The sequence below is a fragment of the Elaeis guineensis genome, chromosome 4 (genome assembly GCF_000442705.2).
Source record: "Elaeis guineensis isolate ETL-2024a chromosome 4, EG11, whole genome shotgun sequence".
In the NCBI taxonomy this organism is placed as follows: Eukaryota; Viridiplantae; Streptophyta; class Magnoliopsida; order Arecales; family Arecaceae; genus Elaeis; species Elaeis guineensis.
Window position 1 is genome coordinate 2,820,193 of NC_025996.2, and position 14,289 is coordinate 2,834,481.

Consider the following 14,289-nt stretch of genomic DNA (forward strand, 5'->3'; position numbering starts at 1 on the left):
TAATAAACATCATTTTTAAAAATATTATTTTTGAAAATAATAATAATATTATTATGTTTAAAATATTAATTTATTATTAATAATAATTTAAATAATAATAAAAATATAATAATATTTGAAAAATAAAATAATAATAATATTTGAAAAAATTATTTTTGTGCGTTCGGTTCCGTGCGATGCGGGACTTTGACTAGTTATCGTATAAAAGAAGGGGAAGATCCAATCTCCATTCCAGGCTGGGTTCTGGGCGTAGGTCAAGATATTTTGCTGTCTGCTGTTTCAGCCATCGCAGCTGATCTAGTAATCCAGGACCAGCACGGCATCTCGGAAGCTCCAACCGCGTTAGTCTTCGTTCTCTGGGGGGGCCCACTCTTCCTTTCCGCGGTGTTTTAACAGCTCACCTCGCCTTCCTATTGTTTCTCGAGTCAATCGTAAAATTCCTTCTCACACAAAATAGATAGGATTTTTTCTCCGGATCTCCACAGATCACAATCACAAGCTTCTTCTTCTCGTCTTCGATCTTGCGCCACCAAATCCCCGATCCTCATCTTCGTTTTTTTCAAGAAGATGAACATTTTCTCAAAGAAACCCACACCCAAAGGTATCCGTTTCTCATCCCATCCATCCGTTCTTCTCGAATTATATGTAGCTTTATTGAATTTTTCATTATTTTTTGCATTCATGGATTGTGTTTGCTTTCCCCTTTTTTCTGAGAATTCTAGAGTTTTCTCGTTCCCTCGTATGATCAATTTATCGAGCTTACCTTGCAAGATTTCCCGATGAAAAATTCAATTCGATTAATGATTGTTTGAGATCTTAAGTTCATCGTGATGCACATTTAATGTGTCTTTTTGAAAAGTCTTACGTTATACTTTTATAGATTGCAATTTTGTTGTTATGTCGTTGTGTTTCCGCTGAGTTTCTTTCGTTTGGTTTGTATAAAATTCTTAATGTGTTGATAGTGTTGGATAGTTTGGTTCTCGATTTCTTGCTTTTACTTTAATTCATGTCCATACATCTGAATAAGTTCTATTTTGTTGGACGACAGATGCACTTCGAGAAAGCAAGCGAGAAGTATCACATGCCACAAGAGGTATTCTTCCAGCTTAACTGAAGTCCCTATATATTGCCGCTTCCAAAGCCTTGTGTTTTAGGAAGAATTTCTGAATTGTTGAGTAATTGTTGCTTGTTGTAGAGATAAAGAGGGAATAAATGTTTCATCATTGTCTACTTACTTTTTTTGTTCAATTTTAACACTAACAAGAAACAACCATACGAATTTGAGCTAATAAAAGGAAAGATCCTTCTTAGGTGGTCGATGCTGGTGAAAATTACTTCTGAAGTGTATAAACTGATATATCACATAAAAGAAGTTAAAATTCTCTTGTAAAAGGTGCATACCATATGAAACAGTATCTCAAGACTTCTACCTCTGCAAAGCATCAAGCATATCAAATTATATTTACAAAATATCTGACTAGAATATATTATATCTTCAACTATTAAAGATAAGCCAAACTAAAGCGGCAGTCAATATGTACGTCTGATGGATCAGTATATGATTCATCATAATATGAGAATATTTTTTAATCAGCTTTTAGTATAAAACCAACCTCAAAATTTGGGCCAACCTCTTGGTCAAGTACATGAGCGGGGCACCATAAAACTTGGTGGACCGTGAAACTACTTTAATCGTGCAGTTTAAGCTTGTGCATTCTAGGAACAAATGCCATATTTCTTCTATACTTGGAAAGAATCTAAACTTAAGATGGTGAAGGCACTCCTTGATACAGAGTCATACAGTAAAACACATGAGTTCTTATTTTTAGGTATTTTAGAATTCAGATATCGTAGATCATGATCATCAATATGCAACTTCAGTATAAAAGATACATCACTGACATATAATTTAGCTGAGATTGCAAGCCTTTCAAATGAATAAGAAATTAAACTTCAGATTGTAGTGTTGGAAGAACATTTTACAATCAGCCAATTTTTGATGAACCCATGTAAGCTGCATAATTCTTTTCAGGAACACATCCCTTATTATTTTGGCCTTCTCTTAATAGCAATGTTTATTCCTATTGTTTCAGTGCATTAAGATCTCAGTTGTTAGAAAAAGAGCGTGGGGTGAATTCAGATGTGAAAGTGAAGAAGGAGAAGTGGTATTGCCATAGCATGGGTGAGCTGGGGAAGGGAGACCACTCATGTGTTTTTCATTGTTTTTTAAGTGTGGGGTGAAAAAAACTTCTAATGCATGGTGGGCAAAATAATGCAGTCCACCTTTTTTATCATATATGCAGTTGAGCCATCTGTAAACTGCTCTGGCTAGGGGGCTTATTCAAGCTCATATGTTAGATAAGGCCAGATTCAAAACCCACACTTTGAACCATGTTTTTGAACTAGCAAACAAGCTAAGCCTGGACAGTCTCCTGCTTGCAACAATAAGTACAAGCTTAGTACAAGCTTAGGCTCAATTTGAGAATTATCCTGTCCAAGTGGCTCATGAACCAAACTCAAACAACTATAGCTGATCTTGCCTTTAGGTTGACATAGGCTTGAACACACTTTTAGCTGAACCAAGTTGAGCTGGAACAACCTAATGCTCTGCTTTGCTCAGCTAAGCTCCTTTCCAGCTTTACACCTCAAAACACTTGTGGACCAAAATTCATCATTTCTGATTCTTCTAAGTTATGAAACATAACGAATACTAGTTTATTGCAATTATAACCCTGTCATTTTGTAAAGTGTTACATTCTAGGGATCATATTTTTGGAATTGAATAGTTTGGTTTGAATGAATGAATGCCTTTGATAAGATTATCTACTTAGTGCCCTTTTGAAATACTTGGAAATATTTAATTTGTTAAAGTCATTTTGCCCAGTGACAAGCATACTTAGGATAATACTACACATTATGATGTGTGGCTTGCCATTTAAATTTTGCTACGGGCTCTCTTTGGTTGCTGGAAAACAGAAGACAGAAAAGGGTCAATAAGAATGGAGCATGTCTAGATTGATGCATTCCCATCCTCATTTTCATTTCCTTTCCCTTGTTTATATACCATCAAGATGTAGGTAAAGAATAAGCCACTTTCATGCGACACAATTATGCAAACAATTCGCTGGTCTATGACTGTTTCACTGACCTTTGCTTATCCTTTGCTGCTTATATTTGTTGCATTAAATGTTCGACAAGTTTATCAAGATTTCATTAGCTTCCTTCTGTTGACTCTTGTTTACTGCAACCATGTCTTCCATTTGAAACTTTGATGATACAGCTCCGTCATTGTTTCTACTGAATCACTAATGTTGGCTGAGGTTTTGCCGGTACTGGTTTTAGTTGTCTTTCATATTCTGCAAGAAAGGTTTTGCAACTGAATGCATTCTGTTCTGGATTTCTTTCAATAATTTGGTTATTGAAGACTTGAAGTTAAGTGCTCTGATTTATACTCTGACCACCTCTATTGGAAATATTTCATGTTGTAGGTATCGAGAGGGAGATCACAGCATTGCAGTTAGAGGTACATAAAGAATGTAGCCTGAACTGCAAGATAGTTTTGTTTTACCTCAGCATATTGGATGCTAAAGCCTTTTCAAACTTAGGCACTTTGGGATCATAAAAATATATCACTTGATTAGTTTAGACTTTAGGTACTGTTATTTCTGCTTAACTTGTACTGGTTTGCTTGTGATTGATTAGGTCAGGTAGTTTCTAGAAAATACACTTTTTAAAATTTTAAAATTCTTTTTTTATTTTTTCCAGTAAGCTTATGCCTATTTTTCTTTCTTATTTATGCTCATTGACTGCCTATCACGTTGTATATTATCCTTCCTATGATCATTTGGACTTCAGTCATACTTCTTATCAAGATATGTTTAGCAATCCATACTCTTGGTGCCATTTCCAATATAGTTAAAGGAAAGCTATTTTCATTAAACTATTTTAAGTCCTTTCAGGAGCATAATTGCCTTGTCTCTTATGTTTTGTTGCAATAAGACGAGTTCGTAGAATAGTTCACTTAGGTAGCATAATATTTTAATCTTGCATGAAAATTGGAGCTGATGAAGAAGTTTTTTTTTTCCTTTCTATGGCTTGCAATTTTGTTGGCATAAGATATTCTATGTATCATGGATGATATAAGTAATTAAGCATTTTCCAAGCTTTTAAGATGCCCTAGACTGTTACATGATCGCAGTTAAGCCTCACACTAGCTAAGCATAATGGCAGGAAAAGAAGCTGGTCGCGGAGATAAAAAGGACAGCCAAAACTGGAAATGAGGTAGGTTTCTTTATGTTAATTCCATTAGTCACAAAGTTTAAAGATCATACTATGGAATTCATCACCACCGGTTGCAAAGTTCATATGATATTTAAACAATTTCTTGATTGCTTTGAGTAAATGTTTGCAGGCTGGAACTAAAATTTTAGCCCGTCAGCTTGTCAGATTAAGGCAGCAAATTTCTAATTTACAAGGTAACCGAGCTCAGATGCGTGGTATAGCAACCCACACACAGGTAAACTAACAAAATCTTCCCTTGTTAGTCATTGGCTTTCTTCCCTTTCATTTTGGCATCCATCCGTTCTTATAAGTTTATTATTTGATGTGGCAGGCAATGTATGCCAACACTTCAGTGGCTGCTGGCATGAAAGGTGCAGGCAAGGCAATGGGAGCTATTAATAAGGTCTCAAACACTGATTATTGACCGTTTGTATAGTTAAAATAATTCTTATCTACCACTTTAAAAGACGTTTGTTGATAGTGATGGACGTGTGAATTGAAGTGTGATATATAGCTTTATATCTTAATTGTTTGCAAATTGTTTATCACTTGCAGCAAATGGCACCTGCAAAGCAAATGAAGATTATGCAAGAATTTCAAAGACAGTCAGCACAAATGGATATGACAGTAAGGCCACAACCATCCTTAGATACATGATAGTTTCATTGATGAAATGATATTGTTTATTGCCATGTATATGTCACCCTAGCTTGTAGCAGAGTTGTCGATTTTGTCCATCCTTAAGTGATGCATGATATTACAATTATGTACATATGATGCCTTCCCTACAAAGAGCTTTCATTTTCAAATGTGAAAACAAACTGTTTTCGATTTTATTTACGTAGAAGGGAATGTATACTTTTGTATGTACACACAAGCATATATGAGTGCATATGTACATTTAAATATACTGACATAAATATGTATTTTCACAGACATATACACATAATATGCATATGTTCACATCTGTGTATATCTATGTGTTCATGCGAATAGTTTCCTCCACTCTTACTTCTTGTTAAGAAAACCATCGTTTGGGAATACTTTTATTTTGTGAATTTGCCATTGTTGCTTAAGGTAGCCATGCCTAAATCATGTTGCATTGGATCTAGCTTTTTCTGGTCTTTCTTGCTCAAGCTAGCAGATGACCTTCTCCATGTCTCTGCTTAAGATATGCAAAGAGCATTTCTTGGTTGCTGGTAAAATCGTGATGCATGTACATATACATCTATGCAGAGTGAGATGATGGCGGACTCCATTGACAATGTATTAGACAATGATGAAGCTGAAGAAGAGACTGAGGACGTAACAAATCAGGTAATGGATCTAATATTGTCTCATAAAAAGTTCTGAAGAAAATGGTTGATTTTTTAGCATCACTTTTTTCAAACCCCCATATATTCGTCTTTTTCTCATATAATTGTTTCTTGTTCTTTAGGTTCTAGATGAAATTGGCGTTGATATTGCATCACAGGTTTGATTTTCTTAATATTGCTTCTGGGTTTCAATATTACCTTTTGTGCTTTGTTCTATCATTAAAGTTGACCTTGTTTGTGCTGAAAACGACTTATCAGTTATCATCGCTCCCAAGGGAAAAGTTACAGGGAAGAACGTTCAAAGTGCTGAAAGGTTTGACTACTTTCTTTTTCTTTTGTTGTTTAATATTATATGTATTACTTTCTTGAGCCCATTTTGATGACATCATATAGACATGGACAATAAATATGTTGTGCTAGACCCTTGGCAGAACCATATTGCCATAATGCTGTAAAATTGTAATCAATTTTTACTCACCCTTTGATCTTTGGACATATTCATGGCTTGCTAGCTCTGACTATAACCTGATAGCTTGATCCATTTCATTGAAGTGTCGCTGCATGGGTTCCTTGTATGAGCTTCTTTGATGCAAATCTTTACAAATATTTTGCTAAATTACTGTAGATTTTTCTTCTCCTTTACACCACAATAATAACAACCATCAATTGTTGTCCAAGGCATCTGGGATCAGATTTATGGATACCTGTTTGCCAATTATTCATATCAGGAAAATCTCTAGGTTTCATGCATTTTTTCTAAATCCTTTCTCACATTTTTTTATTTATGTTAGCATGGATCTTCCTTTCTTCATCCTTCATCATTTAAGGGCTAGTTTTGGGGTTTCTGGACCTTTGTTTTCTCTAGGACATGTATTTTGAACATTGGAGAAATTTAAGGTTTTCTTCCTCCCTCAGAGTCTCCAACCCTTTTGCCATCCCAGTTATTCTCTTTCACATCTCCTGTTGTGCTCTTTTTATTTCTGATCTTGCTGTCTGTAAGAGAAATTTTCAAATCTGACATGATCCAGAATTATTTCCGCACTTAAAAGTCTTTCTTTAGCCTCAATGCCAAGTTGTCACATTAGTGGTATTGGGGAAAGGTTGATTTCTGTTGTGTAGCCCAATATTGCACACAGGCCTTCTTTACCAAAGAAGTGAATGGTTGTTAATTAAACATCATGCCAGAAGCAGCAGATTCTATTGTCTGTATCAACAAGTAACTAATGATAGGGCAGCGGTGCCTACAAGTCACTATGCAATTTGAATTGCATTTCTTTAATCCATTTCCATCGCACTACAAGTTTAAGCAGAAAAACTTGTGCTGTTATCACAGAATACCAAGATGCTGTTTCTATCTTTTCCATCTGGCATGGTGTTTCTGTAATATATCTGATGTGCCCCAAAGAAAATCTGCACAAATTCCTAGATCTAATTGCATTAACAGAATATTAAACATATTCTAACTTCTTTTTATGCAACATGTGTATTTGCAATTTTTCTTATGAAGGCCCAGTCCCATCTTTGAAATTCTTAAACCATATTTTAGTTTTCCAAGATTTGAAATTCTTATGACTATTTCTAATTTTCTATGCTCTCCCTTCATTTACATTATACGAACAACTCATCTGATCTCATAGGCTTCTTGACCAAATGTTGAAATTATCTATATCTGGTCATATAAATTCTAAAGTCAAAGGGTTGGATCTAAAAATATTACAGGATAACCTGCCTTGTGTAAATTTATTCCAAATCCATGAGAATTTTTCTTTTTGAGTTTCATTAAAAGGAACCCACTGGCTTTATAATACAATTTGACATGTTTAGACCCAAATTGGGACAGTGTGGTTGAGTGGGTCCACTAACAGCAATTATATGAAGCATCTCTGGACCCTTTTTTAGCCAGAAAAACCCAAACAACCAGGTCAAGTTATATTTTACATTCCCAGTTGATCTCCTGCCTAACTCAAATTATTCAAAAGTTGATCTGTCTTGATTGTTCAGTTGGTGAGTTCTGGCCAGATTTTTGGACACGAGGTTCATCTTCCACCGTACTGACCTGTTTAGACCATTGTCAAACCATAAGTTTCTCCCTTTCTTTTCAAAATCCCCTATCATCTTTAATGATTTTTATTGTTTTGCCTGTGGGCCAGCTACTTAGAAATTGAGACCAGCTTACCCAACTGTTTTATCATAATTATGCTATATATGCATGTATGTTTTATCATCTTGCCTAAAGTTTTCTTTGATTTGCAGCTCGGAGATGGATGACCTTGAGAAGAGGTTGGCTGCACTCAGAAGCTCATGAGTTGAGGACTTCATTTATTTGTATTCAGATCTCATTTCCTGATTTACTCGGCACTTCATGAGGTTTATATAGTATGTAGAGGTGAATACACATTGTGCTCAGGATACCTGTGTAAATAGTAACTGCAAATTCAATGTGAGTGAGCATGGATGAATCGAATGTTGGAATGTGCTTGAACCCCCAGATTGCCAGTCAATTGGGTATGAGAAAAGTTTGGTGGGATCGCACTGCTAGTTTGATAAATATCACAGGGCCATACATTGCTACTCTTGATTGGCCAAGAGGAATGTCGTGAACTCTGTAACTTTACTTTCATGTGAGAAAACTGGCTTCTTTGATTTTAATGTAACCAGAGATTATATCCCAAAATTCCTTATTGGCATAAAACCACGGCACCTTCCGTACAAGATCATGGGATAACCTGTAGCAGCTTTCTCCCTCGTTGAGTCCCCGTTGGCCCTTCTATTTGCATTCTTTCTGCATTCCTTTTCGAATGATGCGGCTTTGTGAATAAGGGATGCCAAAATTCAAAAAAATATTCATTGCAACGGTGATACCGTATCATATTTGTAACAAATCAATGAAAATCTTTATTTCATCGATTGTCATGGATTGCATTGATTTCAATGGATAATATCCCATGCTACCTCCGTGTATTTCATCTATTCCCAATTTTTTATTGATTTGTTACAATGGTGATGTGGTATCACCATTGCAACGAATATTTTTTCCCAAAACTCATGCTTGCCAAAATGTGCGGCTTAAATAACTTTGTTATTACTGAGGCTAGAGTTTATCATTTATAGCACAATATCTTTAGGACTTCTTTGGTACTGGTGTTTTACAAACCTGATCGACCCTCTTGACTCGTGACCTGAGTCTACATGGACTGGTTAGCCCAGTATGCAGATGAGCAAACCTAGACTACTTGTGCACATCAGTATCCATCCGAATTCATTTTTCCACGAATGCCGCGTTATTGGATACATGACCAAATATCTAGTTTTATTTGTAATTTTCATGCAGTCTTATATAATTTCAAGGAACTTTAAAGGAAAATAAGTAGCAATATTGACATATTTTAAACTTAATTTATCTCTCATGCTGTGTTATCTTTTTTTGGGTGCTTCAAGTAGTTAACTATTTGATTTGTATTGGTATTTAAAAGAAATAGAAAGTTTTAGCAGCCAATGAATGTCCGGATCCACACTTGTCAACTAAAGTGGATAACAATATGGATATATAGATATCCAATCTACATCTAATCCATTTTCAACCCGAGCCGAGTGATCCATTTTGAGTTGTAAAATCTATAAATTGATTATTTCATTAAGATGCTTAAGCTAAATTGTGATCCATCCTTATTGATTTATTTATTAGGCGTTGAGAAAAATAAAGGGAAAAGTTACTCCTTTCTTATTTTACTATTGAGAACCGGGGTTCAACTTTTAGACCCAATAAAAACTTGTCATCCAAGTTTTTAATTCTTTTTATTATTGTTGTTGTTATTAATGTTATTGCTGTTTGCTATCTTGCCTTCTCTAGCAATTTAACAATTTTTCTATGAAAGAAGCTAGTAGAAGTAAAAGCATGCCAAATGTTGAAGCAAGGCCAAGTTTGAGCACCTACCTTTTATATAAATGCAAAAGACTTTCTCCACTTCATCAATCAGTACCCTTTCACAGTTTAGTGATGTTTTTTATTATTATGGTATTACTATATTTTTTTAAGACATTGTTTGTTTTCATAGTAGATCGAGTAATGTATCCTTCGATCATATTGGAACATACACTCTATGTAATCATTGAAAAACTTGATGAAGTTAGAAGTTTAGATGAAAATCCAGTAGAGATAATTGACATGATATGTCTTGCAAGCGTATTAATAGTTAAACTTTTTTCTTCCTCTCTCTCTCTCTCTCTTTCTATGCTTTGTGAAGCTGGGCAGCCAAACTCTATTATTTTTTATAATATAAACATGACATTAAAAAATAATTTGTTTATCTTGAAATATATTTTATAATTTTAAATATTATTTATTTGTGATATCATGAGTTAATGAATCATCAACCATGTGAACTGTTGGACTACAAAATTGATTGATGTTTAACTAGTGTGTTTGATTGGAGGAAAATTTTGAAGTAAACATACTGTGGATTAAGTCCCCAAATTTAGTAAATATATGCTTTACCATTCTCTAATATATCTGGCAGATGGTGCATATTCGTTGCCATTTATATATCCATTACGAAGACAATCAACCAACTATTTAGCCGCGAGTAGAAGAGTAAATGATAATCTCTCTGATACCAGTAATGTCACCTCTTGTTCTTTGCTCTCCTCCATGGATATTATTTTTCTCCATTCTAGAGATTTGTTGACCTCGCAATATTATCAAAAAAAAATGATTAATTTTATTCGAATCCAACATTCCTAGGTCCAAATAGGAAAATCATGGTACTTTCTCCAATTATAGTAACCATTTATATTGGTGGGGACTATATATACGTAGTGATAAAGATAATTTCCTTCACTTATTATTTCATTGTCCTCTGATAGAAATATATAGATTACAATTGACTAGCTATTACAGAAATTCAAATTATATACTATTATAGTTTAGGCCAGCTATGACAAGAATTCAAAATGCATGCTATTGTGATCTAAGTCAGTTATAACAAGATTTCAAATTTCATGCTAAGTAAGGAGGCCAGCTATTATAGGAGAAGCATTTCAAATTTCATGCTAAGTAGGGAGAGACCAAATATATGATTTGATTCTGATAAGAGGCCAAATATAGATAAACCAAATATGAAAGATGAACTGTGCATTGACACACCCCCTCAAGTTGGAGATTCGTGACCACGAATCTTCAGCTTGTCCCGTAAGAATCTGAATCGTGAGGTACCCAAAGGCTTGGTGAGAATATCAGCAAGTTGATCTTGGATGGAAATGAACTGAATAGATAGTTGATGTCGTGTAATACGTTCATGAAAAAATAGAAATCAATCTGGACATGTTTCGTACGAGCATGAAAAATAAGATTGGCCGAGAGATAAGTGGCCCCAATATTTCACATCATAGAATTGGAAGACTATGGATACGATGGCCTAACTCCTGAAATAAAGACTCAAGCCAGATTAGTTTAGCTGATGTATCAGCTAAGGCCTTGTATCCAGACTTTATCAAAGAACGAGTAATTGTTTTCTGTTTGCAAGATGCCCAAAAATGAGGTTGGGGCCAAGAAAAATGCATAACCCTAGTGGAGCGTCGAGCAGTCCCACTACCTGCCCAATCTGCATTGGAGAAGGCTTGGAGAGAGTGAGATGTCGATCGGCTAATCTGTAACCCATAATCAGCTGTTACTTTAAGATACCGTAAGATTCACTTGATCATAACCAATGATCAGCATTAGGAGACTGCATAAATTGACATACTTTATTTACTGCAAAAAAAATATCTGGGTGTGTCAGAGTGACATACTGAAGAGTTCCAATAATAGAGCGATATTGTGTGTAGTCTAGATGGGGAGCACCCCCTGAATTAGAAACCTGTGATATAGCCGTTGGGGTCTGAACAGGTTTACAGTCAACCATGTCTGTCTTGGAAAGTAGATTTTTAATGTAGCAGGTTTGAGATAATAACAAACTGGTAGAATTTCGAACAGCTTCAATTCTTAAAAAAAAATAGAGATCACCAAGATCTCTAATGAAGAATTCTATAGCCAGTTAACGAAGGAGTAAAAGACTTGATTGAAGTCACTATTGGTTACTAAAATATCATCAACATAGATGAGCACATAAATCACATAAGAGATCGTCCTCAAAATAAATAATGAAGGATCGATTTTGCTAGCAACAGACCCCAATCCAAGAAGAAACTCAGAGAGATGATGAAACGAGGCATGAGGTGTTTGTTTTAATCCATATAGAGATTTGTGAAGATGACAGACATAATCTAGATGGTCGCAGTCTTCAAAACCTGACGGTTGGGACATGTATACTTCTTCTATCAGGTTGCCATGTAGAAATGCATTGTGAATATCTAATTGTCGGATGGACCAATCCTGAGAGATTGCAAAACTTAGAATAGTCCGAATTATGGTAGGCTTGATAATGGACTGAATATCTCATTGTAGTCGAGGCCAAGTTGTTGGTGAAACTCCTTAGCCATTAAGTGCACTTTGTAGCACTCAAGAGAGCCATCAGCCTTTTGTTGATTCTGTACACCCATTTACATCCAACCAAATTTTGTTGGTGAGATGAACGTGGTACGAGAGATCATGTACTATTACGAACTAGAGCATTAAATTCTTCAGTCATTGCATCACGCCACTCAGGGTGTTTTGATGCCTGTGTAAAATAATAGGTTCCTTGGTGAGGATAATGGTGGTGAGGGTAGATGGTTGGTTTGGACGTGGTCGAAGTACCATGGGATGGATACGGATGGTTTGAGCAGGTGGGTTAGAAGAGGGCATGTCTAGCTGAGAATCAGCTATTGGGGAAGGTGTAGGAAGGGACGATGTTGCTGATAAAGGTTGCGATAGAGGTCAGTAAGTAATCTGGTTCGAACAGATGCAAAGTCATTAATGCTAGAGGGAGGAGATACTATCGGTAAAGGAGAATGAAAAACTGATGGAGGGACGGATGCTAGTGGTGGGGTGGCCTTTTGTAAAGGTTGAAGAGATGTAACACCCCAAGGGGGAAGAGGGAGATGGTTGTGGTGGAGGATTCAATATGGAGTAAGATTAAAAGGAAAGGTAGATTCATCAAAGCGAACATGCCTAATGATATATGTACGATTTATTATCAAATCGAGACATCGATAGGCACTGTGAGAGGAACTGTAGCCGAGAAACACACACAGTTGAGATCGATATTCCATTTTATGCAATTATAAGGATGAAGATAGGGATAGCATAGATATCCAAAAATTCTTAGGAAAGTATAAGATGGTGGTTTGTTGTAAACGACTTCAAAAGGAGAGACACCACTAGTTACTTTGGATGGCATCCTATTAATGAGAAAGATAGTCGTTTCAAAGGCATAGTGTCAGTACAATATGGGCACAGACCTATAAGCAAGAAGAGAGAGGCCGATCTCCGTAATATGATAGTGACGGTATTCGACAGCCCCTTGCTGCTCATGTGTGTGAGGAGCAGCCACACGATGTGTAATACCAATTTTACTAAAGAAATTAGGAAGAGAGCAAAACTCCCCTCCCCAGTCAGTTTGGATAGATTTGATAGTGTGAGAGAACTGCCGTTTAATCAAAACTTGAAATTGTAAGAAAGTGGAGAATATATTAGATTTGCGCATTAATGGATAAAACAAATAAATTTGCTTTGATCATCAACAAAAATACATAATAACGGTGTCCTAATAGAGACGGAGTAGGGGAAACACCCCAAACATTTCTATAAATAAGATCTAAGAGAAACTGACTGCGATAATGGGATGGAGACAAATGCAACTTACTAACTTGTCTAACTGACACGATGGACAAAGAGGACGAAGATGTGTAGATTTGCAGGAGAGATTATTATTTTTTACCATAGAGTGAACCAAGCGATAATGGAGATGGCCCAAATGGTTATGCCAGCCATCAAGAGTGGTGCTCTCAGCTACATGAACAGATGCAGACAAAGAAGGGTTGGTTCGGAGAGTGTATAATCCTCCTTTACTTAGACCGGATAATAGTATGGTCTTGGTGGTTCGATCCTTCACAAGAAAATAAGATGGGTGAAATTCAAAAAAGATATTATTATCTTTTGCAAATTGTTGTGTGGAAAGTAAATTTTTTGAAATAGAAGGGACATGTAAAATGTTAGATAACTGAAAAGAAAGAGAAAGTGAGGAGAAAAAAAGAATCATGATCAATATGTGATATATGTAGCCCCTTACCATTGCCTACATGCACCTAATCAGAACAGTATACTCATCATAGGATGACATAGAATGAATGTCAAGAATGACATGGTGAGATACGTCTGTATCGGGGTATCAGGTGAGGGCAGTGGAGGGGTAAGGGGTAGGAAGAAGTGGTTGATTAGGATGATGGTAAGATGTATTTGGATTTGGGTACGGTAAATATGAGAAATTGGCATTGGATTATGGAGAGGGAAGTGCGAGTAGAGCTGCCGAGGGTGATAGAAACAGTTTGCATTAGAGTGGTTGCTGCGATTGCAAAAGGAACACCATTGAGAACCATGACCACTTGGAGGATCAAAACGACCATAACCTCGACCAAATCGGCCACGCCCCCCACGACCTCGAATAAAGCTACAACCAGTAGAGGACCAAGGGTTACTAAAGGAATGGGGGGACGCTGAACGGTATTGGTGATTGGATTTATAGAAGGGGCTGCATCAACAATAGATAATTTTCTG

The 14,289-nt window shown here is 36.1% G+C and overlaps 2 protein-coding genes across 3 annotated transcripts in view; both read left to right on the top strand.

Moving 5' to 3' along the window:
- The window catches only part of LOC105033610 (vacuolar protein sorting-associated protein 2 homolog 3), a 55,434-nt gene extending 47,349 nt beyond the window's left edge, over positions 1-8,085 (top strand). For both annotated transcript variants that reach the window (XM_073255307.1, XM_010908482.4), the window contains one exon: positions 7,851-8,085. In XM_073255307.1, the coding sequence (XP_073111408.1) occupies positions 7,851-7,902 (52 nt within the window). In that variant the 3' untranslated portion in view covers positions 7,903-8,085. The remainder of the gene's footprint in view (positions 1-7,850) is intronic.
- Positions 417-8,085, top strand: LOC140850988 (vacuolar protein sorting-associated protein 2 homolog 3-like). Its single transcript, XM_073255308.1, has 10 exons — positions 417-601; positions 1,049-1,093; positions 3,489-3,523; positions 4,231-4,281; positions 4,412-4,516; positions 4,613-4,684; positions 4,837-4,908; positions 5,518-5,598; positions 5,720-5,910; positions 7,851-8,085. The coding sequence occupies exons 1-9, from the start codon at positions 568-570 to the stop codon at positions 5,759-5,761; spliced, it is 537 nt and encodes a 178-aa protein (XP_073111409.1). The 5' UTR covers positions 417-567; the 3' UTR covers positions 5,762-5,910; positions 7,851-8,085.
- Positions 8,086-14,289: the final 6,204 nt, after the last annotated feature.

Excerpts from the sequence above, each read along its gene's own strand:
- LOC140850988 (XM_073255308.1), top strand. The coding sequence starts at position 568 with ATGAACATTTTCTCAAAGAAACCCACACCCAAAG. Across the intron at positions 3,524-4,230 it reads TCACAGCATTGCAGTTAGAG|GAAAAGAAGCTGGTCGCGGA; the intron begins GTACATAAAGAA and ends GCATAATGGCAG. Across the intron at positions 4,685-4,836 it reads CAATGGGAGCTATTAATAAG|CAAATGGCACCTGCAAAGCA; the intron begins GTCTCAAACACT and ends TATCACTTGCAG.